Genomic DNA, 26,895 nt, shown 5'->3' with positions numbered 1-26,895 from the left:
TGTTGTATAAATCCCGGTTATACTTTTTTAAACATTTTAAAACAATAGTTAAAAGAAAAACATGTTCTGTTGGTTAAAACTAAAATCGCTAAAACCAACATTATTAGCAATTAAAAATAAAGGTGCGTCGTCGGTTGATTTCTTGAAAATATTTATAGACGTCGAGAAAAGTAAATTATTATAAAATATTATTCAAGCGAATGCGTTAAATTTTAAACAATAGACAAAATGATTCAGCAACACAACGCACCGGGTGACCTTTTGGGTATTCTTTTGGTGTTTTTTTTTTTTGTTTGTTTTATTTTTTGCTAATATTTATACAAATTGCCAAAATATATTTTTTTTTCAAAATCTTAAGGACATTCAAAAATAAATAAAAATATATTTGTTTTCCTACATTGTAGTACATGTTTGCAATTATGCCTCTAGGTGGGCATCTTTATGTATAACTTCAAAGCGTGTAGGTTGGGGAGATACATGAATTATTAATTATTGCAAATTTTTCTCAAGGCCAAGTTAATGTTTGATAGGTGGTAGATGATTCGATAATTAATTACTGCTAGCAATTTAACCTACTTATTATTTTAATGGTATATCAATCATTAACACACATCCATAAATAATATAAAATACATTATTTGCAGGTGGATAAATGTGTAGGTGTTGCCATTTGCCATTCGGCTAATGGTTTTCTGTCTTCTGCATATTTGTGTCTTCACTTGATATTACAAGGACAATTAGTGGGAATCCACCCCCAAACGTTTGCATTTTTAATTTTAAGATCTGTCAATAACATATTCTATTTTCGTTAACCTCAAATTATAAACTTTTCATGCTCTTGTCGACCACAGGTCAAACGTCACCAACCATGGAAATATTAAAATACAAATTCTGGGAAACAACCCACACTTGTATTTTTAGCAATGAGTGATGTTATAATTTTAATTTTAAACTTTTAATTGTATTTTTCTAAAAATTTGACCAAATGTCAAAAAGTCGTGTTTTCTAGTATCTCAAATAATTTTCAATTTTTTTTTTCTTCTTTAGAACCGAAAATGTTGTGTTTTTTTTTTGTTACAGTTTCTTTAATTAATTCCATATTTGTATAATTAAATAATGATTATGCAAAATTATTATTCACCAAAATTCATACGTTTGTACCTTCGGGACCATAGATACGGGGTCCCGTATTTCAGTGGTGGTGTAAGCGTATAACATAATCCGTGCCGAAGAATGAAAGGCTGGGGGGCAAACCAGTCGCTAACGAGCTCATTCGGATGCCTTGTCAGGGTCCGTCTTATCTTCTGCCTTACCCCGGTATATCGGCTCTGCCGGGGCTGACCTCTTTTTTCCGACCTACTTGTGGGACCAACGTTCAAAAAACTTTTACAAAATGGGCGAACTAGACATGACAAACGTAGAATAATCCGTAAACTTTTATGATGAACTCTTGGCCTCCAGCCAGGAGTCCTTAAAAGGGAGTTCATTTAGCACTGGTAGTTCCAGCACTTGTGAGGAGTGCTACTCACTCCTATAGTTCCTAATCCGTATACAAAACCGAAGCTCTCGAGTAGCAGTGCAACTCGAGGAACCAAAAAACTATCGGAAGGCGCTCTTCTCAGGAACCGCTTTAAAACGCCTCTCACATTCTTGCCAAGATTGCCAAAAATGAAGAGACCGGAGTGATTCATGAGAGGAACGCCCAATATAAAATAAAGTACCAGAAGGTTGTTGATGAATACAACAATCTTCTGGCCAGCCGAGAAAAGGTAGAGATCTGCACGTCTCAGAGGATTAGCGAGCAGAGTCTAGGGGCTCTCGAAAAGGTCGAGTACGAACTCAGTTTTGGCATAAGGAATGCCAGCTTTGGAGGACAGCTAAAAAAAAATTAAAAAACGCGCTGAAGGTCATCCAGATTAATCTGAAGCACTCTAAATGTGGTTCATAAAACAGCTTGTGTGGGCACCACAGGGGCCATGCGTATTTGCCCAACGGACGCCTTAAACGTTAATTTGGATCTTCTAACAATCGACCTTTTTATTAAATAAACGGTGATTTTTTAAGAGCTTGAAAACTTTAAAAAAAAAACGCATAAAATTTGCAAAATCTCATCAATTCTTTATTTGAAACGTTAGATTGGTCCATGACATTTACTTTTTGAAGATAATTTCATTTAAATGCTGACCGCGGCTGCGTCTTAGGTGGTCCATTCGGAAAGTCCACTTTTGGGTAACTTTTTCGAGCATTTCGGCCGGAATAGCTCGAATTTCTTCGGAAATGTTGTCTTCCAAAGCTGGAATAGTTGCTGGCTTATTTGTGTAGACTTTAGACTTGACGTAGCCCCACTAAAAATAGTCTAAAGGCGTCATATCGCATGATCTTGGTGGCCAACTTACCGGTCCATTCCTTGAGATGAATTGTTCTCCGAAGTTTTCCCTCAAAATGGCCATAGAATCGCGAGCTGTGTGGCATGTAGCGCCATCTTGTTGAAACCACATGTAAACCAAGTTCAGTTCTTCCATTTTTGGCAACAAAAAGTTTGTTAGCATTGAACGATAGCGATCGCCATTCACCGTAACGTTGCGTCCAACAGCATCTTTGAAAAAATACGGTTCAATGATTCCACCAGCGTACAAACCACACCAAACAGTGCATTTTTCGGGATGCATGGGCAGTTCTTGAACGGCTTCTGGTTGCTCTTCACTCCAAATGCGGCAATTTTGCTTATTTACGTAGCCATTCAACCAGAAATGAGCCTCATCGCTGAACAAAATTTGTCGATAAAAAAGCGGATTTTCTGCCAACTTTTCTAGGGCCCATTAACTGAAAATTCGACGTTGTGGCAGATCGTTCGGCTATTCATGATGAAATGTCAAAGCATACTGAGCATCTTTCTCTTTGACACCATGTCTGAAATCCCGCGTGATCTGTCAAATACTAATGCATGAAAATCCTAACCTCAAAAAAAACACCCTTTACATAGTTTCCTGCAGATTTTTTAGGCTGAAGGAATTAAACAGCTGGTTGTCAAAACCTTATGGTCACAGCAACACAACAAAATTGATTCCCTCAGATATTATCTCGGAAGACACTGACTACTGCACTTGGATCTCAGGCTAGGTTGCCTTGAGATCGCCATTTCTACCTACCTACCTACCTACATTTTAAAGGGCACTAATAAATGTGGGTCCCATCCCAACTTTATTTTAATGTATAAACTTAAAAAAATCGATAATTTTTTTAAAGTCTTTCTGGAACCCATGGTTTTATTTAAAGTTGCTACTTCCGCTGGTTTTTGAGATATGAAGAATAAAATATGTAAACACAATAATGTTGACCCGTTTTTGAGATATTGAATTAAAAAAATACTTTTTTAAAAATCCAAACAAAAATAGATATTTTTAATAATCAAACATTACTTATACAGTACTAGAGCGGTGCTTGAAATAAATTCAAGTTAAATAACTTCACTTCTTCAATTTTATGAAGTGCAATATGGCCAATTTTAAGCAGTTAGTCTTACCACACTTTCAAAAGATTAAATAAAGACAAATTTGTTTTATTTTACGGTCAACTGCTTCAAATCAAAGAAAACCTAAGGTCGCACCTACCCCAAATACTATAGTGTCACCCAGCAGGGCGGTTGCATACCTCAATGTTTACACTTTCCGTAGAAATAAGTTTGCCTTTTTTATCAAAATTGCAATACAATAAACTTTTAAAAATCTTTGTGAAGTGCAATAAGGCCAATTTTTGAAAGTGGCTCACTCGGATTTATTTCACGCATTAATAAGAGACTGTTCAGAAAAAAAATATTAATATCGGTATATTAGGTGCTAATAAATTTTAGAATCAAAATAACGGTATTTATTACTATTCTTATGAATTGAACCATATTTTGTATATTGAAAGAAGTCAAGTTAAGAAAAGAACGATGTTTATTCGCTATGGACTCCTGAACTACTTAACCGATATTAATCAAATTTGTGTGTAGTTTTACCCAGCTTGAGAGAGAGGACATCTTACATCCTAATAATTTATGATTGCAATATTATTTTAATGCAAGTTGTTTGTCTATCATTTGACAGTCACAATTACTATTATCAGCTCCAAATGATTCTAACAGATGGCAACATCTGTTGACTGGATTAAGTACTATTTAATAGATGGCGCTTTGTAAAACTTTCGAAACGTTTCATATAAGGTACAATTTAATAGCATAACCAACACATGTTTCTGAGGCTAAGGTATAGGGTACATTTATTAATTTGTGGTAAACTAAATACAGTGAATTTTATTTTTAACTTTTTGGTGTTAGAATAGCCACGTGTTACTAAGACTAAAGCAATCAGACAATTTCTTCATTGTTCTTTAGAATATACGAAGTAATTACTTTAATCATAACTGGTTCAGTGATCGAGCTATTTTGGCAGCCAAAAATGTTGATGTTGATTAACTTTCGGATACAACAGTTGTTATCAGGAAATCTGATGTCTTTTAAATTAATGAAAATATAAGTGTAAATTTACCAATTGAATTTTTAAATTGGTTAGAATACCATCAGAACGCCAATCTTCGATTAAAGGTTGGTTCACGTGACTGGTTCTATGACGTTTGTTGATCATCGCTACAAATAATTTGAACTGGAAAGTTTAAAGGAAAAGTGGTCCTGTTCCCACGTATTCCATTGATCATCGCTACAAATAATTTGAACTGGAAAGTTTAAAGGAAAAGTGGTCCTGTTCCCACGTATTCCATTGAACCGTCGGATTCTACCATACTCTTAAGAAGGTTACAGTTTCCAATTAGTTTACCTTTTGCCATGCCTACAAAAATCTCAATTCCAAAAAATGTGCATTTTTGGTTCAGATTGGGAAAATCCACATGGGCATCTATGTGTTGCATGTTCACATTCACGTTCAACTTAAAAAATAAAATGTACGAACATATTGATCAACTGTGCTTAAAGTCCTTTCCCTTTAAATCCCCAATCAGTAAATTTGTATAACAGCTTTTACGTTTCAGTCTTCGTTTGTAAAAAATAATTGTATGGTAATAATGGGTGACGGTAGTAGAAAATCAGTCATAAAGGTTACACAGTTTTTTTTACAAATTTCAGCAATGTAAAAAAGCAGGTTGATGCCCATGTCTGATGTTCTCCTACTGTTTCCCTTAAATGGTAACCACAGCAACGTCAGGCCGGGTCAGCTAGTTGCTTTATAAAAATCTTTGAGGTCGTAAATTTTCGATTTTTAACTTCCCATATTGTAATGGGTTCGATCTGTCAAATTGAAAACTTTGAAATTTCTCAACGTTTCAAGGTCCTTAGAGTCCAAATAAATGATTTTTAGAAAGATGTCTGAGCGTGCGTGTGTGTACTTTCGTACGTTTCATCGTCCATAGCTCAAGAACCAGAAGAGATATCGACCTCAAATAAATTTTGTTATACAGATAATAAAGCTAAAAGATGCAGAAAGGGCTCTCAAGAAAATTGCGTTGGTCGTTTTTTTACCATAGCAATTATTAAAAAAGGTGAATGTTTTGGTTAACCCTACATATCTCACGAAACAATGACGCTAGAGGCTTGAATTAAATTTTATATTGTACATTGTAACGTGATACCAAACAAATTTGTTTTGGGAAAAAAATCCAATTAATGGTCTCTTTATAAATCATAAAAACTTAAAATTTACAAATAAAAAATGATTTCATCTTCTAAACATTGAGATATAGGCTTGAAACAACTTTCATCTCTTAAAAATATTTTGTCAACATTCAGTTAAATTTTAAGAAAAATCGAATTCACATTTTTTTTACAAAAAAAAACTAAAAACCTAAAAAAAATTGGTAATATTGATTCTCCACTCAAATATCTTTACAAAAATTTAAAATTATGATGTCTAATTAAGTTTCACTTATAAGAAATATTGTTTTAATTTTCGGAAACATTTTGAGAAACATCAAATTGACAATTTTTTTTACAAAAATTAATAACCTAAAAACACAATACTAAAACTTGGTAAAAATTTACTTTCGGCTCAAATAGCTTTTCAAAAATTAAAAATATTGGCTTCAAACTTATTTTATTTCACAGAAAATATTGTTTTCAATATTCAGTAATTTTTATATAAAAATCCAACAGCCCGTTTTTTCATAAAAAATTAAATCTACAAAAAATAGTGCTCCAAATTGGTAAAAATTGATACGAGTACATATAGACAAACTTTTAAGCAAGACAAATCGACGGACGGGATGGGAAGTTATCAGTGTGGGTCGCATCCCAGCCTCTTTTTTTGTGTTAAGGTGGCATAGGCAGGGATTGAACCCAAGACCCCTTGCATGACAGTCCAACGCACTAACCATCATGCCAGGGGTACTACTTAAGACTTTGTAATATACTTATTCGTTACAAACTTTAAAACAAATGTACGAACATTTTGATCAACTGCGTTCAAAGTCCTTTCCCTTCAAATCCCAAATCAGTAAATTTTTTGTAAATACTAATTTTATTGTAATAAGGGCTCGCGGTAGTAGAAAATCAGCCATGAAAGTTGCAATGTTTTTCATAAATGACATAATATGTAAAAAAGGATCGTGGTGCCCATTTTTGATATTCTCCTACTGTTCACCTTAAATAGTTTATAACAATGTAATATGACAAAAAACAGTAGCCACAGCAACGTGTGCCGGGTCAGCTAGTTGCTTTATAAAAATCTATGAGGTCGCAAATTTTCGATTTTCAACTTCCCATAGGAAGTTATTGTAATGGGTCCGATCTGTCAAATTGAAAAATTCGACGTTTCAAGGTCCCTAGATTCGAAATAATAGATTTTTAGAAAGATTGTCTGTTCGTGCGTGTACGTACGTTCGTACGTTTCGTCATCCATAGCTCAAGAACCAGAAGAGATATCGACTTCAAATAAATTTTATTATACAGACAATAAGTGTAAAAGATGCAGAAAGTGTTCTCCAGAAAATTGCGTGGGTGGTTTTTTTTACCATAGCAGTTTCAAAAAAAGGTGAAAGTTTTGGTTAACATTAATTATCTCACGAAACAATTACGCTAGAGAATTGAATTAAATTTAATATTGTACATTGTAGCGTGATACCAAACAAATTTATTTTGGGAAAAAAATCCAATTAATGGTTTTTATAAATCAAAAAACTGAAACAAAAATATACGAATAAAAAATGATTTCATCTCCAAAACATTGAGATATAGGCTTAAAACTACTTTCATCTTTTAAAAATCAGTTTTTCAACGTTCAGTAAAATTTTAAGAAAAATCGAATTCACAATTTTTTTACAAAAAAAAACTAAAAACATAAAAAAAAATAATAAAAGTTGGTGAAATTGATTAGACAGTTTTTTTTACAAAAATTAAAAACCTAAAAACACAATACTAAAACTTGATAAAAGTTTAGTTTCGACTGAAATTGCTTTTTAAAAATTAAAAATATTGGCTTCAAACATATTTTACTTCACAGAAATTATTGTTTTTGATATTTAGTAGTTTTAAAATATCACGCAAATTTGTTAAAAATTGATGTTCGGGTCTCGATGTCTCCCAAATTGATTTCATTTATTCTATTTGTAAAAATTTAAGACATGCTAAAAAAAATCTGTTTTCGACTTTTTAGTTGAGTTTTTTTTTCAACAAAACTTGATTTTCAAACTAAACTATTTCTTTGTATGAAAAATATTGTTGGTAATTTAAAAATTTTTAAGAATAATTCAACTGACAACTTTTTTAACCCAACACGAAAACCTACAAACTTTTAAGCAAGACAAAACGACAGACGGGATGTTAAGTTATGAGTGTGGGTAGCATCCCATTTTTAAATTTAAATCAAAATGTAATTGATTTTAATACTTCAGCTTGTTCTTAAGATGTCAAGGAAATAATGTGCTTATACATAAGATTGAACGGTTTTTGAGATATTTAATAAAAACAAAACTTATTTTTCTTTTCAATCCAATCAAATACATTTTTTTAAGCATCAATTACTAAGGCCGATTTTCAAGAATTTTGAATTTTTAAAAGTTGGTTTTATTTCACGGCACCTATTGGAATACAAATTGTTTATATCGGTTCAATTAAAAATAAAATAACGTTTCTATAGTAGTAGTAAGACCAAACATTTTTCCATATTGAAAAAAGTCAAATTAAGACATCAAATTCAGAAGAAAAGTTTAATAAAAATCTATAGGGTCGTTTTTGAGAAAAGTCGAATTTTCAATTTTTGACTTTAAAATGTATGTCCATATGCAAATTTGGTTTAAAGCCTTAATTTTCAAAGTTAAAATAAACCTTTAAGAAACAAAAAATGGTCACTCTTATGCATACCACGGTCGCATCAATTAATTGACAAAACTTAAATATCTAGAAAAATGATGTATAGCTAGATGTCAACATAGATAAAAGGTTTGAGACGACGAAGACACAAACCACTTTGATTTACTTAAAGATACATCCATACATAATTTTTGTATATTTTGTGTCACTTAACAAAAAAAAAAAGAAAAAAAAAACTGGTTAAAAAATACTTCATTATTGCCATTAATCTGACAAGACCTGAATTCAAATTTAAGAAGAAAAATAAAACACACAAAATTGATTAACGATTTATGTGGAAATATAAAATGTTGCTGTTTTTTTTGTTGTTGTTTCTTATGTTATAGTGATGGCCCTATACCATCAATATGTACTCAAGAAATTATTAGCATAATGAGTCAACTTTATAGTAATTTACTTTGACATCTCATGTTCATGTCAGAGCTAGATTTTAATAACAAATAAAATTTAAAAATACTACGTTGAATGCTAACTGGATTTTTGGATTTATAAAGTCAAAGAGGGGATGAAGCTAAATGAAACTAACTTTGAACCCGCGCACCAAATGCAAATAATGTTAAAAGTGTAAAGTAAATAATGATGGTATAGATATTGATAATTTTATGCCGATTAAAATCTTAAAGATACATCTCTGTCAATTATTGCTTGTGCTGAGTTTATAAGAACTGACACCTCTGGATTTTTGGTTTGTGGTTTATTATTATTGGAAAAATGCACATTTTATGTTAATAAAAATATTAAAAAAACCTGATGAAACTACTTAGATATAAATGCAAATTTTTAAAGTATTCAATTCAATAGAAAAAAAATGTTAATCTTTGTGATGCACTTAGCCAAGCATCTCATAAACAAAACAGAAAAACACCTTATCCCAATTCGAATTTCCGGCGAATAGCCTTGATGGGATTTGCTTTGGAATCTTTTAAGACCAACTTGAAAAATAAATTAATTTGATTCCGTATTTTGATATTTTTTATAGCACCACACTTAATAAGTATCATTTTTGTAACAAATGTAGACCATAGGTTAGGATAAATTAATTAAATCGTTGGAAAATTAATTATAAAAATGTATAGTCGTATAATATTTAAATTAATTTACTGTCTAGAGAAGACGTTGTTCTCCCCAGTAAAATGAAATATAGGTACTTATTCGAGACAGAAGATTCTTGGAAGTTATTCGATTTTTGTTTGTTATTTAAAATATTTCAAAAATGTTTGAAATTAATTATGAAGGGTTTTTTTCACACAAGAAAAATGTTATAAATCTTAAGTAAATATAAACAAAGATGGTTAAACATGGGTTCAGTTGATTTCGAGGGCATATACCGGTCACTTGGAAGTTATTGAGGTAGACACCTGTGACTTGAAGAAAACTTAAGAGAAAAAGAGTCAAACGGGGTCAAATCTCACGAAATTGGTGACAAGTTCACGTCCGCTGAAGTGGGATGTCCGTTGAGGTTCATTGTCAAATCATTTGTATCTGAGCACCATGGTGATAGATTGCCACTTCAAATTAGACTTCATCTCGATTGGCACCATTCAAAATCCCATCAGTTTTTAGCTTGTTTTAGTTAACACTCATTGAGAAGTGGAGCTCGTCACTTTGGAAATAATTGTATTTTCTTAAAATTAAAGTTGATTAATTTTCAGTTTGAATTTAAAATGATTTATTACTTTTTAAAGTCATAATAAGTTAATTAATTCGATAAATGTTGTTTTTCATTTTTCCTATGGAGAGGGGAATCAGTTTGATGTAATTAATCAAATTCAACGAATGTATTTAGTGTGATATTTAAAATATTCTATGCTAACTCTAAATTGATGATAGGTTTCGAATCTTTTAAAATTTTCTATGCTGAATTTAATGTTTTTTTTTTATTTGTTTCTATAACTCAATTTTTAAATTTAAATAAAAAAGAAATATTCAGATAAAAATATACTAAAAATGGAATTTAACCGGACCGTTAAATGTTCCGTCTCGAATTGCAAACCTAAGTCTATATTTATTGAAAAAGTTGTCAGTTTTTTAAAATTTCTTAAAGGCATTTTTTTAACCTTTAAGCATGTTGAACTAGTGAGTCTTTGACAATTTTCAAAAATGTTGAAAGTTTTCGAACAATGAATACTCATGTTCCTATGAAGCATCACAAAATGACAATATTGAAAAACTGGGTGGAATTATTTCCTTTGAGTAACGAGTTTGGATACGACTAACTACAGATTCTTACCAGTGAATGACAAATTTGAAAAAAAAAAAACTAAATGAACCTTAGGGTCATGTTTATGTATAAGTATCATAATCATTCAAAAGACAACAAAAAATTTCGAATTTCCATCTCCTTAATATATTAATTTTTTTTAGTAAATTTGTAAACTATTTTCAATTTTCATTTTATATGTTCACCATTAATAACCAAACTTGCGTCAAAAACAATCATTGAAAGGCAGCCAAGTTTTGACATTTAATAGATTTTAACTTGCGACTCATATGAACTAGATGGCAAGTTTTAAATTTATAAAAAATTTCGAAATCGAGATTTTGAGCAAACATGACATAACGATGTTAAAGAAGTCGGGAAAAGTACGTTCCCAATTCCGTCCGTTTGTCTGTCTGTTCTCGCCCCTACAGCCCAATTAATTGGGTTGATAAAGTTCAAACGTAGAAATTAAGTTTTAGCGCTGATCCAATAAACGGTTTTTTATAAATCAAAAAAAAAAAAAAAAAACTGAGAAAACAAATTTGTCACCTCAAAAATTTTACGAATAAAAAATGATTTCATCTCCAAAACAATTTTGTGCAACGAAAAATATTGTTTTCAACATCTGGTAAAATTTTGAGAAAACTTAAATTGACAGATTTTTTAATGAAAAATAAAAAATTAAAACAACATTACTCAAAGTTGGTAAAAATTTGATTTCGACTCAAATATCTTTTCAAAAACTTGAGACTATGGTTTCAAACTTATTTTATCTAATAAGAAATAGAATTGACAGTTTTTTTTACAAAACATAAAAACTTAACAGAAAATTTGACAAAAGTTGGGAAAAAAGGATTTTCGAATTTAAACTAATTGAAAAAAGTATAATTTTTAGAAAAATCTAATTGACAGTATTTTTACATACAATGAGTCCCTAGCAAAAAAAAAAACAATACTTAAACTTGGTCAAAATGTACTATTCAAAAATTAAAAATATTGTTGTCTAATCTTTTTATTTTACAGAAAATATTGTTTTCGACATTAAGTAGTTTTTTCGTAAAAAAATAATATCTACAAAAAATAGTACGAGAATTTGGTAAACATTGATGTTCGGTTCTTGATATCTCTTAAACTAATTTCATTCATTCAATTTGTAAAAATTTAAGAAATGCTACTAAAATTGGTAAACATTTGTTTTCGACTTAAAATCTATTTAACAAAACTAGATTTTCAAACTAAACTATTTCCTTATATAAAAAATATTGTTGGTAATTTTAAAATGTTTAAGAATAATTCAACTAACAACTTTTTTAACCCAACATGTAAACCTACAAACTTTTAAGCAAGACAAATCGACAGATGGGATGGGAAGTTATCAGTTTGGGTCGCATTACAGCCTCTGTTTTTTTTTTTTTAAGACTAAGACTCATACATACTTTTTGGGCAAAAATCGAAAATTCGAATTTTCTCAAAAATGAAATAATAGATTCTTATTAAATTTTTGTACGATCTAAATAATATTTGATGATCAAAAATGTTGAAATTTTGGTTTTGGATTTAAAAAGAAACATTCACTTTTTGCCAAAATTTGGTATCTCGAAAATGGGTCAGCATATTTTTAAAAAAATGAAATATTAAGTGTATTCTAAATAACTCGTACCAAAACTGTTATTAAACAAAAATGAAAAATTATGTACAAGTATTTTCAAACACACAATTCTAAAAAATTATGGTTCTGTTGAAAAATCAAATGCCATTTAATTTTTTTAAAGATAAACTTATTTTGCAGGTATATTTTTAAATCTTAAATTATACATAGGTACTATAAAGAAAACATACTCCTTGGATACACGAGCAAGTTCATGTGACGCAGTCATGATTTTGTTAGTGTCTTCTTATGAAAGTTATTCTAGCAATATAAGTCAAGTTTCGACACTTATAATTTTTGACAAGTTATTAGCAGGGTTAGGATTGTGTTGATCTAAAAAATTAAAAAAAAGGCAAAACAAAACACTTTGGCTACGTTCAGACGACGACTATTCGATTCTATTTTTTCACGTATGCGTTTCACACGAGAAATATTCGATTCCATTTTTTCACGTACGGGTTTTGAGGTTGCAGGAGACACAGCACTGTCGGCAGTCAACTGACCATCGTCAAATCGAAAACAAGACGTAATGAACGTAATGAATGAATTCGATGAAATTATGTTCGTGTAAAAGACACAATATAAAGATAAGCTCTACGTATCATGTATACAATAAAAATACATTCGAGATTCGTATCTTAGTGACAAATTCGTACGGTATACGGACACAATTATTTCACGAATACCGGATTTTCCCACATGGGCTTCGTGTGAACATAGAAATATTACACTCACTGCCACTGGTCTATTCGATAAAATCCCGTATACTGTATACCAGAAAAATATTTTCGCCTGAACGTAGCCTTAAGGCAAACAAAATGCATTTACTAAAAACACCAGGAAAATAAACAAAAATACATTTTACATACATACAAAACAGTTTTTTAAAGTTTTCAGGTAGAAATCTTTTTCCGATGTCCCTTAAAAGGGCTTTAAATGAGCTAAATGATCTCTCAACTTTAGCTGAAACGAGTCTAGCCCATCTAAAACTTTTAACATTATTCACTTCAATGTTTCCTAGAAGTTTGGAATCCACTTTGCCGTTTATTACAAAATGTATTTGCTCAATCGTTTTTAACCCTGTGTTTCCATTGAAAACGGCAGTAAACTTCTTCAAGACTTCCTCTGCAAAGGGCCCTTTCGCTTTTTTTTTAATTTTTTCCAATGTTTTTCAAAACAGGGAGTTCTTCGCCAAGTGATGTTCCTTGATAAGAATATTGTTAGCTTAAGTTATATGTTTTATGCATGTTTTTTGTAGATCTTTTAAAATATTTTTTTTTTCGGATCGACTAAAAATACAAAATTGACCTTAAAATACGACAGCTGCTCCTACAGTTCATCATCTTCAATGAATTTTCTTGTAAATGCAACACATCTTGCATCATCTTCGAGAGCGCCGACGATTTTTTTGATTCGAGCGAAAAAGTCCGCATAATATGCTGCTGCCTGTAACCAAGAACCCAGCGAGTTAAAACTTAGTTTAAATGTAAGTTCAAAAATTAGATTTAAAATTCAATTTCAAACAAACTTACAGGTTGAGGTGGCAGTGGTTTTTCAGGTTCCACATGCTTAAAAAAACAATCCGAGATGGACTCTTAAAAAATACTCTTTTCAAGTTTGATACAAAGGCCTCAATTAGTAGTAGTGACTGCATATGCTTTTACAAACTCTGTTTACACCTTGAGTGACGCAAGTTACATGAACCATTTTCGAGAACAACCCTTCCAGAATTTTGCCACTCTTCTTCATCAACGTTGCAGGGTCTGTTACGGACAACAAAACCTTTTCTCTCTTAAGCTCCTCGGGCCACAACAATCGCATCAAATCGTCAAAAAGCTGGGAAATTGTTATTGAGTTTAATCTCCCCAGAACTTCGGACGTTAATACATAGGTACCCTTGTCCATATGCTCTCAAAGGCTCAATTGTACAAGATTTTTACTTGCGACGTATAGCAACTATATGGCAAGTTTTGCATTCCTAAAAAATTTCGAACTCTAGATTTTGTTCACACATGATACTACGATGGTAGAGAAGTAAAAAAAAATGGGTCCCGCGATTCCGTCCGTCTGTCCTGTCTGTCTGTCCAGGCTTCTACAGCCTAAACCATTGGGTTGATTGAGTTCAAACTTTTAACTCATAAGGTTTTGAGCAGATTATCGTTTGCCGTTTTTTTAACTAAAGATTCTCACCGGTATGCGAAAATGTTTTTTATGCTAAAAAAATGATTACATATTTTTAAACAAAATTTAGTAAAAATGCAAAAAAGGCAGAAAAAGGCAAAAATGGCGAAAAAAGGCAAACCAAGTCTATTATGGTATAAAAAGGCAAAATAAAATACTTATATTTTCAATCACCAGGGCTTGAAACATGTTTGTCGAAATCGATTTCATCTTCCGTTTAACCAAAAAAAAACAGAGTTAGTAAGATCCTATCCCTGGATATAAGTCTAAAAAAAGGATCAACATTTTAATCATTGTTATAATATTTGTTGACTTATGATTTCTTTTCAAATAAATATTTTCGTTATTTACCTTTAGTCAAAAAAAAAGTTGGCAAATAATGATGACAAAAATTCAGGTTTTAAATTTGAATATGGACATACATTTTAACGATAGAATTGAATAATTTTTTTAAAAAACAAATCTTTGCAGTGTTTTCGTAAATTATCTGTGTATTGCTAAGCATTGATCATGATAAGCCTTATTTTGTGTTAAGATTAGCAGAAAAATGATGCAAATTTTGAAATATACTAGCAAGTCCCTTTACTTTAAAAAACAGGTCAAATTAATTTTTTTGCGAATGACTGGAAAACTATAATTTTTTTTTATAAACGTTGTACAACCAAAAGATTGAAATAGTTTTTTTTGTAGAAGTAGTAAATTCAGAGAAAACGGTTGAAATGTGGCAAGTCTTATTATGTAACAAATCCATATTTTTGGTCTTAGAATGATTCAAACTTTTCATATTATCTCAGGCTTAAAAAACAAATAAAAACAAGTATGATTTGTTTATCCTTCTTTCTGTGCCAAGTCTCTAGCCAGCTTAGCAGTACGGGCCAAACTCTTGGATCCAAAAATGCCTCCTCCCCAGTGTTTCCTGATTTCGTATTGACGGTTGTTGTAGTTGGTCTTGACGACTTCAAAGATCTTCGACTCCGGTAGAGCCAAGGCAGTGCAGTTCTTGCGACGCACCAACGATCCCAAACGAACCTAGCCCTTAACAATGCAGAATAGGACTCTCATTTTGCGACACGAAGCTGGAACAAAAACAACTCAAGGGGATCGACATCGTGGAAGATGACGACCAATTGAGCCTTCTTCTGCTCAACGTGCTTGGTGACGGTGTTGGTTCCTGACCTCACAAAAGTGGTCTTCTTCTTGGGCTGACATTTTTTCTGGAAGCGCAGTTTCTTGGCCAAAGGTGACTCAGGCCTGTATTTTTGACAGCCGTGGTCTTGTTCAGGGTCTGGGTGAACTGGTGAATTGATGGAGATACCTTCAGATGCTTCTGGAGGACAGCCTTTTGACGCTGGACGCGAATGTATTTGGGCCATATGAGGAAACGAGACAAATCACGTTTGGATTAGATGTTTTGTTCAATGCCAAAGTTCTTTGGCCTCTTCTCGTAAAGCTGTTTGACAGTTTTCTTGACAACGGCTTTCTTGATGGCTAGAGGAACTGAAGCCACCTTCTTGGTCACTGGCTTCTTCTTCGGTCTTGGCTTCTTAACAACCATATTGGTTTAGTTTTTATTAAAAGATGTTAAGCTAAAACGCAGATTTTGTTTGGCTCAAAAAAATAGGTGCTTGTATGTCTGCCTGTCAAAAAGGTAAAGGGTGCTCTTAAAAATCTTTAAAATTATCACTTTATCATGAACACCGGGAAAAGTACCGCCAAATGTGTGATAAAATATTGGTCATTATCAAATAAATGATGAGGGTAATTATTCCTTCTACGTATATTGTACAATAAAGTTTTTTTTACCAAAAACCTATAGTTTCCGACTAATTCCCTCAAGTATATAACATTTGTATTGCACTAGTACAAAATAAAAGACATTTCAAGTAAGTAATAAGAACGTTTTAAGCAAGCTGAATTGTTTCAAAGTTAAGTCGTTTTTGTTTTTGTAATTTTAAAGTCTAAATTTCGATGAAAACAATTTTCCCATACTATCAACTACTAGATCGGTTGTCTCCATACAATTAATCGATAAAATTCATGCTAGCCCTTTAAACAATCTCTATTGAGCTTCTCTTCAATGAAAACAGAGTTACAATGGTTTACAACTGTATCTGTTGTAAAACATTTGTATTATATTTCGTTCGCATATGTAAATTTTAACAATCTTTTTAAAACCTTGCATTTTAAGTAGAATGATACCAATTTGAATATTTATGAAAAGGAATCTAAGGTCTAAGAAGAAAGGAAAAAATCATTAAAAAAAGTAATAAAAACATGTAAAAAAGTATAATTCTGCACCAAAATAAACAATAATAATAATTGGATATCAACTTGACCTTAATTTTAGTTATTTAATGATTTTATTTTTGTTTTCATAATTAAAAAAAATAACCCTAAACTGATTCGCACGACAACATCTGCCCGCATTTTTTTCACAAATCAATCGATTTTTTAAAAAAATTTAAATAATCTTCTCTTAACCTACTCAACCTTTCACAGTTGTAGAAATTTAATTATTGTCATATACATAAATCGCTTACTAACTTACGATCAAGATGAAGACACATTTTAACCAACCAACAAAAAAAATTTGCATTAATTGCGGTTGGTCGTAAAAAAATCAAGCTCCAAATATCGGTTTCAGACCATTTAGATGGCCAGAGATAATATTACAAATGTTTTGTAAAAATATGCATAGCATATCAATCGATTTTTATTTGAGCTCCGAAAATTGTGCAATTTTGTGACGAACTTGAAGTTATCTCAACTCTTCACTTGACTTTACCGTGGTGCGATGTCTGAGCGTCGTGTTACTATAAAAGATATGTCTAGCCAACAGGTCAGCATCAGTTTAACGATCATCTTCTCAGAGTTTAAACCATTCACAAAATGTTCAAAATTGTAAGTTGTCGTCTTTGTCGTCGTCTGGTATCTCATGGATATTTTTTTTTCTCTGTCCACCTTGTATCTCGGATTAACTTTATTTAAAAAAAAAATGTTTCTAACTTTTTGTTCTTTTGTGTTTTTTGTTTAAAAATAGATCTTAGTTGTGTGCCTTGTCGGTTCAGCCATTGCTGCAGGCCCCGGCCCGGAAGTTGAAGTTCTTCGTTTTGGTAGCCAGGTCGACAATGACGGTACCTATGGATACGAATACGAGCTAAGCAACGGAGTGACCGCACAAGAATCCGGAATTGGAGGACAATACGCCAACGGTGGCTTCCGTCACTACTCACCGGAAGGTGAGCTCATCGAATTGGCATACTCAGCCGACAGCAATGGATTCCACCCAGTTGGAAGCCATCTACCCACACCACCACCAATTCCAGAGCACATCCTCAGGGCAATTCAGTACATCGAGACCCACCCAACAGCCGAAGAACAAAAGGACAGGCAGATCCGACAACAGTATGGACAATAAGGACGAAGCAGTTTCTATCTATGTATATCCTTTACCAGAGAGTGTGCTATATCGGTTTTGTTGGCACTGTGTGCTTTTTATTGTTATATTCCTAAGTCCTTCGTAGTAAATTCCATCCTTCTTCTGAATCTGTAATGTCCCTTATAAATCAGACCTAGTTACCTGTTCATATGTTCATTGATGTAAATATCAAACAAAATAGACTGACATTTTGTGTATTGTGTTATCAGCACAGAAATATGAAGAAAATAAAAAAAAATTAATAGAAATATGATGTTTTTTTATTATTATTAATATTTTATTAGAAATCATTCATGAAAATACATTATTTATATGATGTTGACTGGAGGTTCGGAAGGGGAGGGAGTGTATCGAACTATGGAAGTTCTATAAAACATTCTTAGGTGTTGGGTCAATTTGTGTGTGATTTCGAACAAAACTTTTATACAAATGAATTCCATTGGAAAAGATACAACATAAAGATACAGGTGAAGACCTATTTAGATACATATTTGTGGCCCCTCAGTTGACCTCATCTTGGTTTATCTTACAATGAAAATGACAAATAGAAAATAATATATTTAACCTTAGACAAAACTTGACTTCTATTTATTGTTAATGGTAAGAGTGATTAGCATAATATTTGTGACACAAAACAAAACATAAGGAAGTAGGTTTACCTTTTATGTAAATTCATGTAAAACTATGAACAGAAGCGAAAGGGGACTTCTTGCGTAGCACGTCATAATTAAATAGTTTATTCATAAATTCACACACACAAATGTATGTATGTCTCTATCAGACAGGTTTTGAAATTATATGATTAATCGCAAAACGTGCTTTAATTCTATGAGTTTTGTGGTGTTAAAATTTGATGTTATATTATTATGTGTATCTATTTTGCGTTTTATTTATTTTGGCATGTAACACTAATTTAAAATCAATCGAATATATTCAAATTAAAAGCGTCAGAAACAATTTGATAGGTTATACAAAATTAAGCAATGTTTACTTAAGTATTTATGAATTTTGAATACACTAAAAAAAAAGCTGGCACCGGTTACCAGATTTCCCACTTAATATATCAAGAAAAAGTGGTTTTTAGATTCCTACCGGGCGTCTTGGTAAAATATTTAATGAAAATCCTGGTAAATTTTATCAGGAGATTTTTCGAAGAATTGATGGTAAAATACACCAGGTTTCTGATAGAATATACCAGGAAAATTTTTTTCGTGGTAAAAATTATACTGGGAATAAACCCAGTATTCTGGTAGAATACACCACAGTATTTAATTTTCCACAGTATTTCCGGTAAAAATATATCAGAATTCGAGTAGGATATACCAGGAATTTTTTTCAGCTGGTAAAATTACACCAGAATTCTGGTAAAATATACCAAAAATAATTTTTTTTTACTAAAATTTTCGGGTGAAATGTTCCAGAAGACTGTTTTTTATCTACGAGGAAAATATATACAAGACCATTAAATTTCTGGTTTTATTAAGCAGGAAAGCAAAATAATTTTTAAACTTCCAGTATTTCTGGTAATAAGTACCAGAAGACTGGTTTTATCTACCAGAAAAAAATATACCAGAAAATAAATTTCCTAGTTCTATTTACCACATTCCCGATAATCTTCATTTTACCAGGAAAATAAATACTTTCTACCAGGTCGCTGGGAACATTTACTAGAAAATTTGACCAGGAAACCAGATTTCTAGTAATTAAAAATAGATTTCTTTTTACCAGGAAATCTTGAGTTATTTACCACGAAGTATGGACTATTGTACCAGTTTTTTGGCTAATATTTTGTACCAGGTTTTGACTACAAGGGAAATTGTTTGAGTATAGCAATCTTATGTATTTAGCATCCATGTAATTAGAAACTTAATTATGAACCACAATTTAATAAAACTCCACAAAACTTACTTTCTCATATATTTTATAAAGAATTATTAAATGCTTTTTATGTACGCCATTTTTGATATTATTTTACACATTTTTGGATACAAATTTAAACTCTTGGTAGGTATTTATTTTTTGAACTGTAATGACAGATAAAACCAATATCTAACAGAAAATCAAATCTTAGACTTGGTCGCACAAACTTGTTCACGTATGAGAAAGTTTTGTTCAAAAATAATTTCTGTGTTTTAATATTTAAAAATTAACTGTCAAAAAAAGGTTGTTTTTAAACATTTAAATGTTGTTGTTGTTTTCTCAAAAACACTATGTTTTCAATTTTTTTTGGAAAATATTTAGAGCTTTTTTTTTATTAATTTTGTATGTATAATATTTTTCAATTTAAAGATAAAAAAGAAGCTGGGGTGGGACCCACACTGATAACTTCCCATCACGTCTATCAATTTGTCTTGCTTAAAAGGTTTGTAGGTTTACGTAATTTGTTAAAAAAGGTGTTAGTCGAATTATTAAAAAAAAAAAAAAAAATTGCCAACAATATTTTGCATAGGACGAAATAACTTTATTTCAAAATGTATTTTCGTTAACGAGATTCTTAGTCGAAAACCAAAATTTTACCAATCTTAGTAGCAATCCTTAAAAGTTTTTATATCTTATATAAACAAATACAAATTAAATGAATGATTGTTAGTATTTTTATTATTATTTTTCAAGAGATATCGAGAACCGAACATCAATTTTAACCAAATTTTCGAACTATTTTTTGTAGATTTTATTTTTTTATGAAAAACCGGATTCTTGGATTTTTATAAAAAAAAATTAATTAATGTAGAAGACAATATTTTCTGTGAGATATTTTATTATTGAAGCCAATATTTTAAATTTTTGGAAAAATATTTGCGCTGAAAGTAAATGTTTACCAAGTTTTAGTATTATTTGTTTTATTAGTTTTTAATTACTTATGACATATAGGAACTGGCAAGTTTTGCTTTCGTGCAAAATTTAGAACCCGAGATTTTAATTACAATATATTTTAAAGATAATTTTACTATGGTAGAGAAGACGAAACAAGTGGGTCCCGCGATTCCGTCCGGTGTATCCTTTCTTTCTGTCTACGCTCCTATAGCCTAAACAATTGGGTCGATTGAGTTCAAACTTGGAAGTTAAGGTCTTAAGCAGATTCGCGTTAGGCCTTTTTTTCATTTTCTTTAATATCAAAACTATCAGTGGCCCCCATACAATTTTTTTGTTCAAAAAACGAAAATTCGAATTTTCTCAAAAACAAACTGATAGATTTTTTTTTTAAATTTTCTCTAAAATTTAAATTTTAACTTGGCGTCTTTTAATAGGAAGAACAAATTTTTTTTATTGCTCAAGAAAGATTCCCTTCATAGCCGTTATTTTGTTTTGTTAATTTTCTCAGCAACTTATGAACTAGTTTCATTAATTTGATTATCAAAAGAGCAATATTTTATTGTTTGGATTTTTAAAAAAATATTGAACTTTTTTTTTTCAAAATTCTTAGTTTCAAAAACGGGCCAATATTTTTTTACGAAATTCAAATGTAAAGCGTATATTTACAATCACTAAACAACTGTATACCTAAAATATTTTTAGAACGAAATTGAATAATTTCAGATATACAAAATTAATTTAAAAAACAAACAGCTCAAACAATTTTCAAAAAAAAAAAAAAATTGCAAAAAATCAAGGGTTTTGTTATTTATAAAAAATTTTGAAGTCTAAGTTATTTTCCATGTATGAGTTTAAAATATTATTCTTTAAGAATAAGGTAGATTCACACATATTTTACTTGCCTTTGTCTATATAAAAGAATAAATGCTTAGTACAAGTTTAAGAAACGGGCCAGAAAGAGTATATGTATTTTCTATTAGAATCACTTGTTCAACGTATATACATTATACCTATAAAGGTATAACGTACAACCTTTACAACTTCTGCTTGCGTGTCACTTCTTAATTAAAATCCAAAACTAACAAGAGCCTGACTGTAAACAACACATGAATAGCAATTTCTTGTACCTGTTCGTATGTTTGTTTTTTTTTTTAAAAACTTTAACGAAAAAAATAAACTGAACATAATAACTAAATGTTTGCCCTGAAAACTTGTAGGAAAGAATGAATGTGATTGGATTGTTGTAAGTACCTTTTACCTACCAATAACATTCCTTCAATATCATCAAAAACATGTCTTTATCTATCTATCTGCATAAAGTCAATGAATCTTTTTTTTTCGTTTTAGACACCTACCTAACTTAAACCAAGTGGCGATCGCTTTACAATTTAAACATACATGTTCTGCCTCTTTCTTATCTTCAGATAATTTACTTTCCATCCTGGTTCTTCTAATATGGATTTAAAATAAAGCTATCCAAAGGAAAAAGCTTTGAACGAATTAGTTGAATACACAAACAGTTGTTTTCGTTAAGTATGCTTACAAGTATTTTTCATTTCCGGCATGAGTTGTGTCTTGGGATCAATCGCGCTGTTTTTTTGACAAGTCAAATGGCACTTATATCTTTGAAGACAAACTTATTTTACAGGTATATTTTTAAATCTTATATAGGTACTTTTTTAAACGGACTCTTTGCATACAGGACCAAGTTCGTGCGACCCAGTCATGCATTTTATTTTTTGTAAGAAAACTAACAATTCAATTTTTCACAAAATTTTACCGAATGTTTAAAACAAAATTTTCTAAATAAAATAAGTTTGAAGGCATAATCTAAAAGTTTTGAAAAGATATTTGAGTCGAAAATCAATTTTTACCAACTTTTAGCATTTTTCTTTTAGGTTTTTATTTTATGTTAAAAAACAGTCGAATCAATTTTTCGGAAAATGTTACTGAATGCTGAAAGTAATAGTTATTAAGGGATAGAATTAGTTTTAAGCCAATATCTCAAATTTGTGAAAAGATATTTGAGTCGGAAATACATTTTTTTAAAACTTTTATTAATATTTGTATTATTTTTATTTTTCGTAAAAAAACTGTCCATTCTATTTTTCTTAAAATTTTACCAAATGTTAAAAACATTGTTTCTCGTTGCATGAAATTATCTGGAAGATATGTACAATCATTTTTTCTTCGTAAAATATTTGAGGTGACAGGTATTTTTTTAAGATTTTTCGATTTATAAAAAAACCATTAATTGGATTTTTTTCAAAAATGTGTTAGCTTGATAATACTGTTCAATATATGACATGCATTATTATCTGTATAACAAAATTTTTTTGAAGTCGAGATCTCTACTGGTTTTTGAGCTATGGACGACGAAGCAAACGTACCGAACGTACGTATACACAGACATCTTTCTAAAAATCTTTTATTTCGACTCTATGGACCTTGAAACGTCGAGAAATGTCAAAATTTTAAATTTGACATATCGGACCAATTACAATAACTTCCTATGGGTAGTTTAAAATATTTTACGTACGCAGTTACTAAGTGCTTTTTAATGTACGTTTTACATTTGAGTTTCGTTAGAAAATTATGACCCGTTTTTTAGATATATAATTTGAAAACAAAAATTTAAGAGTTTTTTAAAAATCAAAAGCAAAAGTACTGGCATTTTTGACTATGAAATATTATAAAGACAGTATAAGAGCTTGTGCAGAAAAATTAATATTAAATCCGTTGATTAATTCTTGAGAAAACCTTAAAACAAAAAAACCGTTCTGTATCATCCTAATGTCAAATTTGATTAAAATCTCGAGTCCGAAAGTTTTTACAAATGCAATACTTGATAAATAGTTCCTATGCGTTGCAAGTAACAACCACCAACTGGTTTGTGAAAAAAGTATGTTCGTATATTTAAATATGTTGATCTTGAAATTTTCAAAATAAATGTAATGTAACCAAACTTAATCTTTGAAATATTTAACCTGCAATTTTTATTTTTACGCACGCACTTTCATACGTATTGAAATCCATTGGTTCGGGATAACTTTTTTTGACGCCTATATCTCGAGAATGAGTAAAAAAATATAAAATTTAAATACATTCCATTTTACAAATAATAACATTGAAATACGTAGAAAGGACATCAAAAAAATTCACTGGGTGTTTTTTTTTTTACATTTTAAAGCAATATACAGAAGAATTGACCCCAAATTATTGATTCCAATTAACCGCTAGCTCTAATATAATATTCTCAAAATACTCAAAAACTGATATTACCTCCAGCATGATTTTAAATAAAAATTTTGGCATCTGGTCATTTTAAAGAAAATTGCAGGTGACAGTTTTTTGAACAACAATGAAAAAAATGCAAATTTGTTAAAAAACGATTTTTAACTCAAATATCTAAAGGACAAAAACTACATTTATTAAGGAACTAATTTCATCTTATTTATAAAATTGTTGATAATATTTCATATTTTTTTTTGAAAAATCCTATTGACAGTTTTTTTCGTACAAAAAATAAATTATATTTAAAAATACATTAAAAATTGATTTAATGTCGCATAATCTAGACATAAATTAGCTTAATCTTTAATTTTTGATTGAATTTCTTCAATTGTGTATATTGCAAAAAATTCATTTTAAAATACTTTAAGGGTAAACGAGTTATCATTTCTAAATTTGTTTTCTTCAAAATTCTATATCTTAAAATGTGTATTATTATAAGCACTTAATTACTGCATACCAAAAGTACTTCTAGGAAAAAATTAAAGTTTATAGTTACAAAATGAATTGAAGAAAAAATCACTCTAATTTTTTTTCGAAAAGAAGTTTAAAAATTTAAGTTTTTTTGAGAAATTCATTTAAACGTTTGAAGTTAAACTTATTTCAATTTTATTATTCTACAACACTTATAAATGATATATTTTAACTAAAACCTTGTGTAAAAGTGGGTGTATATCACGCCTCCTAAATTGAAAACAGAGTTAGAGAAAGGGCGATTCTAACTCCGAATCAGATTATTTCCGAAAAGGGGAGTAGTAAAAGAACTAAAAATGTTTTTGGTCAATAACAATCACAATTAATCCTAAAACATTTATTTGCATATGATTTAAATCATGAATTTAATACAATTCTTTTAAATTTTTGTCAGTATACCGAAATTTTCGAACTACCCAAAATTTAAAATCATTTTCGTATTAAAATAATAAAAGGTTATACAATTTACAAATTAAAACACTACACACAAAAATCAATCATAATTTAAAGCTTCATCAATAATGCTTATAGACACATGTTAAAAAATGGTAAAAATGCATATATCAATCATTATCCATACCTAAATAAATTAATCCATTATACACTATATTATTACACATAGTCATATATCGTATAAATAAAATTAATTAATTTTCATTTAATGTCTATTTCAGATTATTTGCTCTGACAACGAAATAATAAAACACACAAAATCCCCCGCTATCACTCCCCTCACCGTCATCATCATCACGCTAAAGAATTCCCATTAACTAGGAACAAAAAGTTTAATATTTCAAAACCTCTGCGGAAGAGTGGAATTGAAAGTGGAACAATCGCGCGATCTATAGGTCTAGAGGTTGTCGGCGTTTCAGTCTTTGGAAGCCTTCTTCAATTATTCACAATCAATTAGAATTCGAACGAAAAAATTTCAATTACACAAACGATTTCTGCTGCTTCACTAATCGATTCACTAATTGAAATCAGGATTTTTCGTTCTTCGTTATTTTTGTTGTTTGTGTTGGTTATCGTAAGCGCCACATAAAGGTGTACCTCAATTCATGCTCCCGAGTCCTGAGGATGATGATGCCATAAAACCTATCAACTCGCTCCGTGGTGGCTATAGAAGAAAACTTGTATTTGTAAAACTAATGCAGAACCAAAGCTTCCTCGCATCATCCGGCATGATAGGAGGATGATGATAATTGGATGATGCACATACAAATAATCACGTTGCCACCAATTATCACCCCGTTGTTGCACATTCAACAATCTCCCACCATCCTATCTACTCCTGCTAAGGATTAAAACGACGCTCCTTCCTAAGCCCCCAACGAACGCATGAGAAGTGAGTGAAAAAGTGAAAAAGTGAAAACCTAAAAATAAAGCCAGAGGTAGGAAACTTTTTTAGAAAATCGATTTTCATGTCACGAATTGACCATCGTCCTGGCAATGACTGCAGCAGCATCATCACTCCAATGTCAAATAGGAACAATACATTCTGGTGTCGAACAAAGGACCATTTTATAAATATATCTAACCGAATCGGGACCTGCAAAATGGAATGTTCCACTCGATTGAACAAGTGCGGCACCTGGTTTTGTTCTCGCACCAATAATAACAATAACAACAACAACAACATGACATTCAACAGCACCAGTGGCACCAACAACGACCAGCTAAATGGGGCGAAGCCGATTCCCTTTACGAGTGAAATAGTTCAGGGACCCGGCCCAAGTCCGGGCAGTTCGGGTTCGTGCGATGACAGCGAGCCACCAGCAAAGAATTGTTATCGACTTGTAATGTTGGGGTAAGTATAAAACTTATGTTGCAAACTAAACAACAACAAAATGTGATGATGATGTAGAAAAAAAAAGGTTTTATTTATATTTCATTCATGTGGAATGTTAAAGTGTTGCGGGGGGGAGGGAAGACAGTGGGGCTGATGGCAAGAACTTAAGCAAACAATTTAACTCCCAATGTGTTTTTTCAAGCATAGACCTACGAATATACAAAAAAATCAATGAACAGAGGTTCGTTGTTTTTGACGCACTGTGATTATGGTCAAAGGTGATGCTGTGTCAGCATGTTGTTAAAATTGAGTAAATAAAAACCGATTACCTTCGGCTACAGGGTGTTAGGGTATTTTTAAGGCTTTTACTGAAACACGCACATCATTTTCTTTACTTGTTTGTTTTTTTTTTTGAAAATTGTCGAATTTGATTTTTATTCTTCTATTATAATTAAACGAAAGTGTCCTGTCCATATGCAAAGGTATACTGGAATATCGGTCAATAGGGGTTTTGACCAGTGGACAATGCAATGGACTGGACAAGGCCCTTTACCTACAACAATTTTCTTTTTTTTAAGAAATACTTTCTTACGAAATTTGATGCACAAGATTTACACATTTTCGATGTAGTACTATTAACCCTCCTGTGGTACCCGTGGCATGATGGTTAGTGCGTTGGACTGTCATGCTAGAGGTCTTGGGT

At 31.0% G+C, this 26,895-nt stretch overlaps 2 protein-coding genes and 1 pseudogene across 2 annotated transcripts in view; 2 read left to right on the top strand and 1 right to left on the bottom strand.

Annotated features, from left to right (window-relative positions):
* The window catches only part of LOC129944381 (GTP-binding protein Rhes), a 251,412-nt gene that overhangs the window by 199,781 nt on the left and 24,736 nt on the right, over positions 1 to 26,895 (top strand). The window contains exon 3 of the mRNA XM_056053764.1: positions 25,078 to 26,210. Coding sequence (XP_055909739.1) covers positions 25,825 to 26,210 — 386 coding nt within the window. The 5' untranslated portion in view covers positions 25,078 to 25,824. The remainder of the gene's footprint in view (positions 1 to 25,077; positions 26,211 to 26,895) is intronic.
* Positions 15,214 to 16,034, bottom strand: LOC129944382 (60S ribosomal protein L7a-like; annotated as a pseudogene).
* LOC129944385 (pupal cuticle protein Edg-78E-like) lies at positions 17,128 to 18,072 on the top strand. The gene is made up of 2 exons (XM_056053766.1): positions 17,128 to 17,286; positions 17,426 to 18,072. The coding sequence occupies exons 1-2, from the start codon at positions 17,275 to 17,277 to the stop codon at positions 17,801 to 17,803; spliced, it is 390 nt and encodes a 129-aa protein (XP_055909741.1). The 5' UTR covers positions 17,128 to 17,274; the 3' UTR covers positions 17,804 to 18,072.

This window comes from Eupeodes corollae, chromosome 2 (genome assembly GCF_945859685.1).
Source record: "Eupeodes corollae chromosome 2, idEupCoro1.1, whole genome shotgun sequence".
Classification (NCBI taxonomy): Eukaryota; Metazoa; Arthropoda; class Insecta; order Diptera; family Syrphidae; genus Eupeodes; species Eupeodes corollae.
This window is presented reverse-complemented; position numbering and strand designations above follow the sequence as displayed.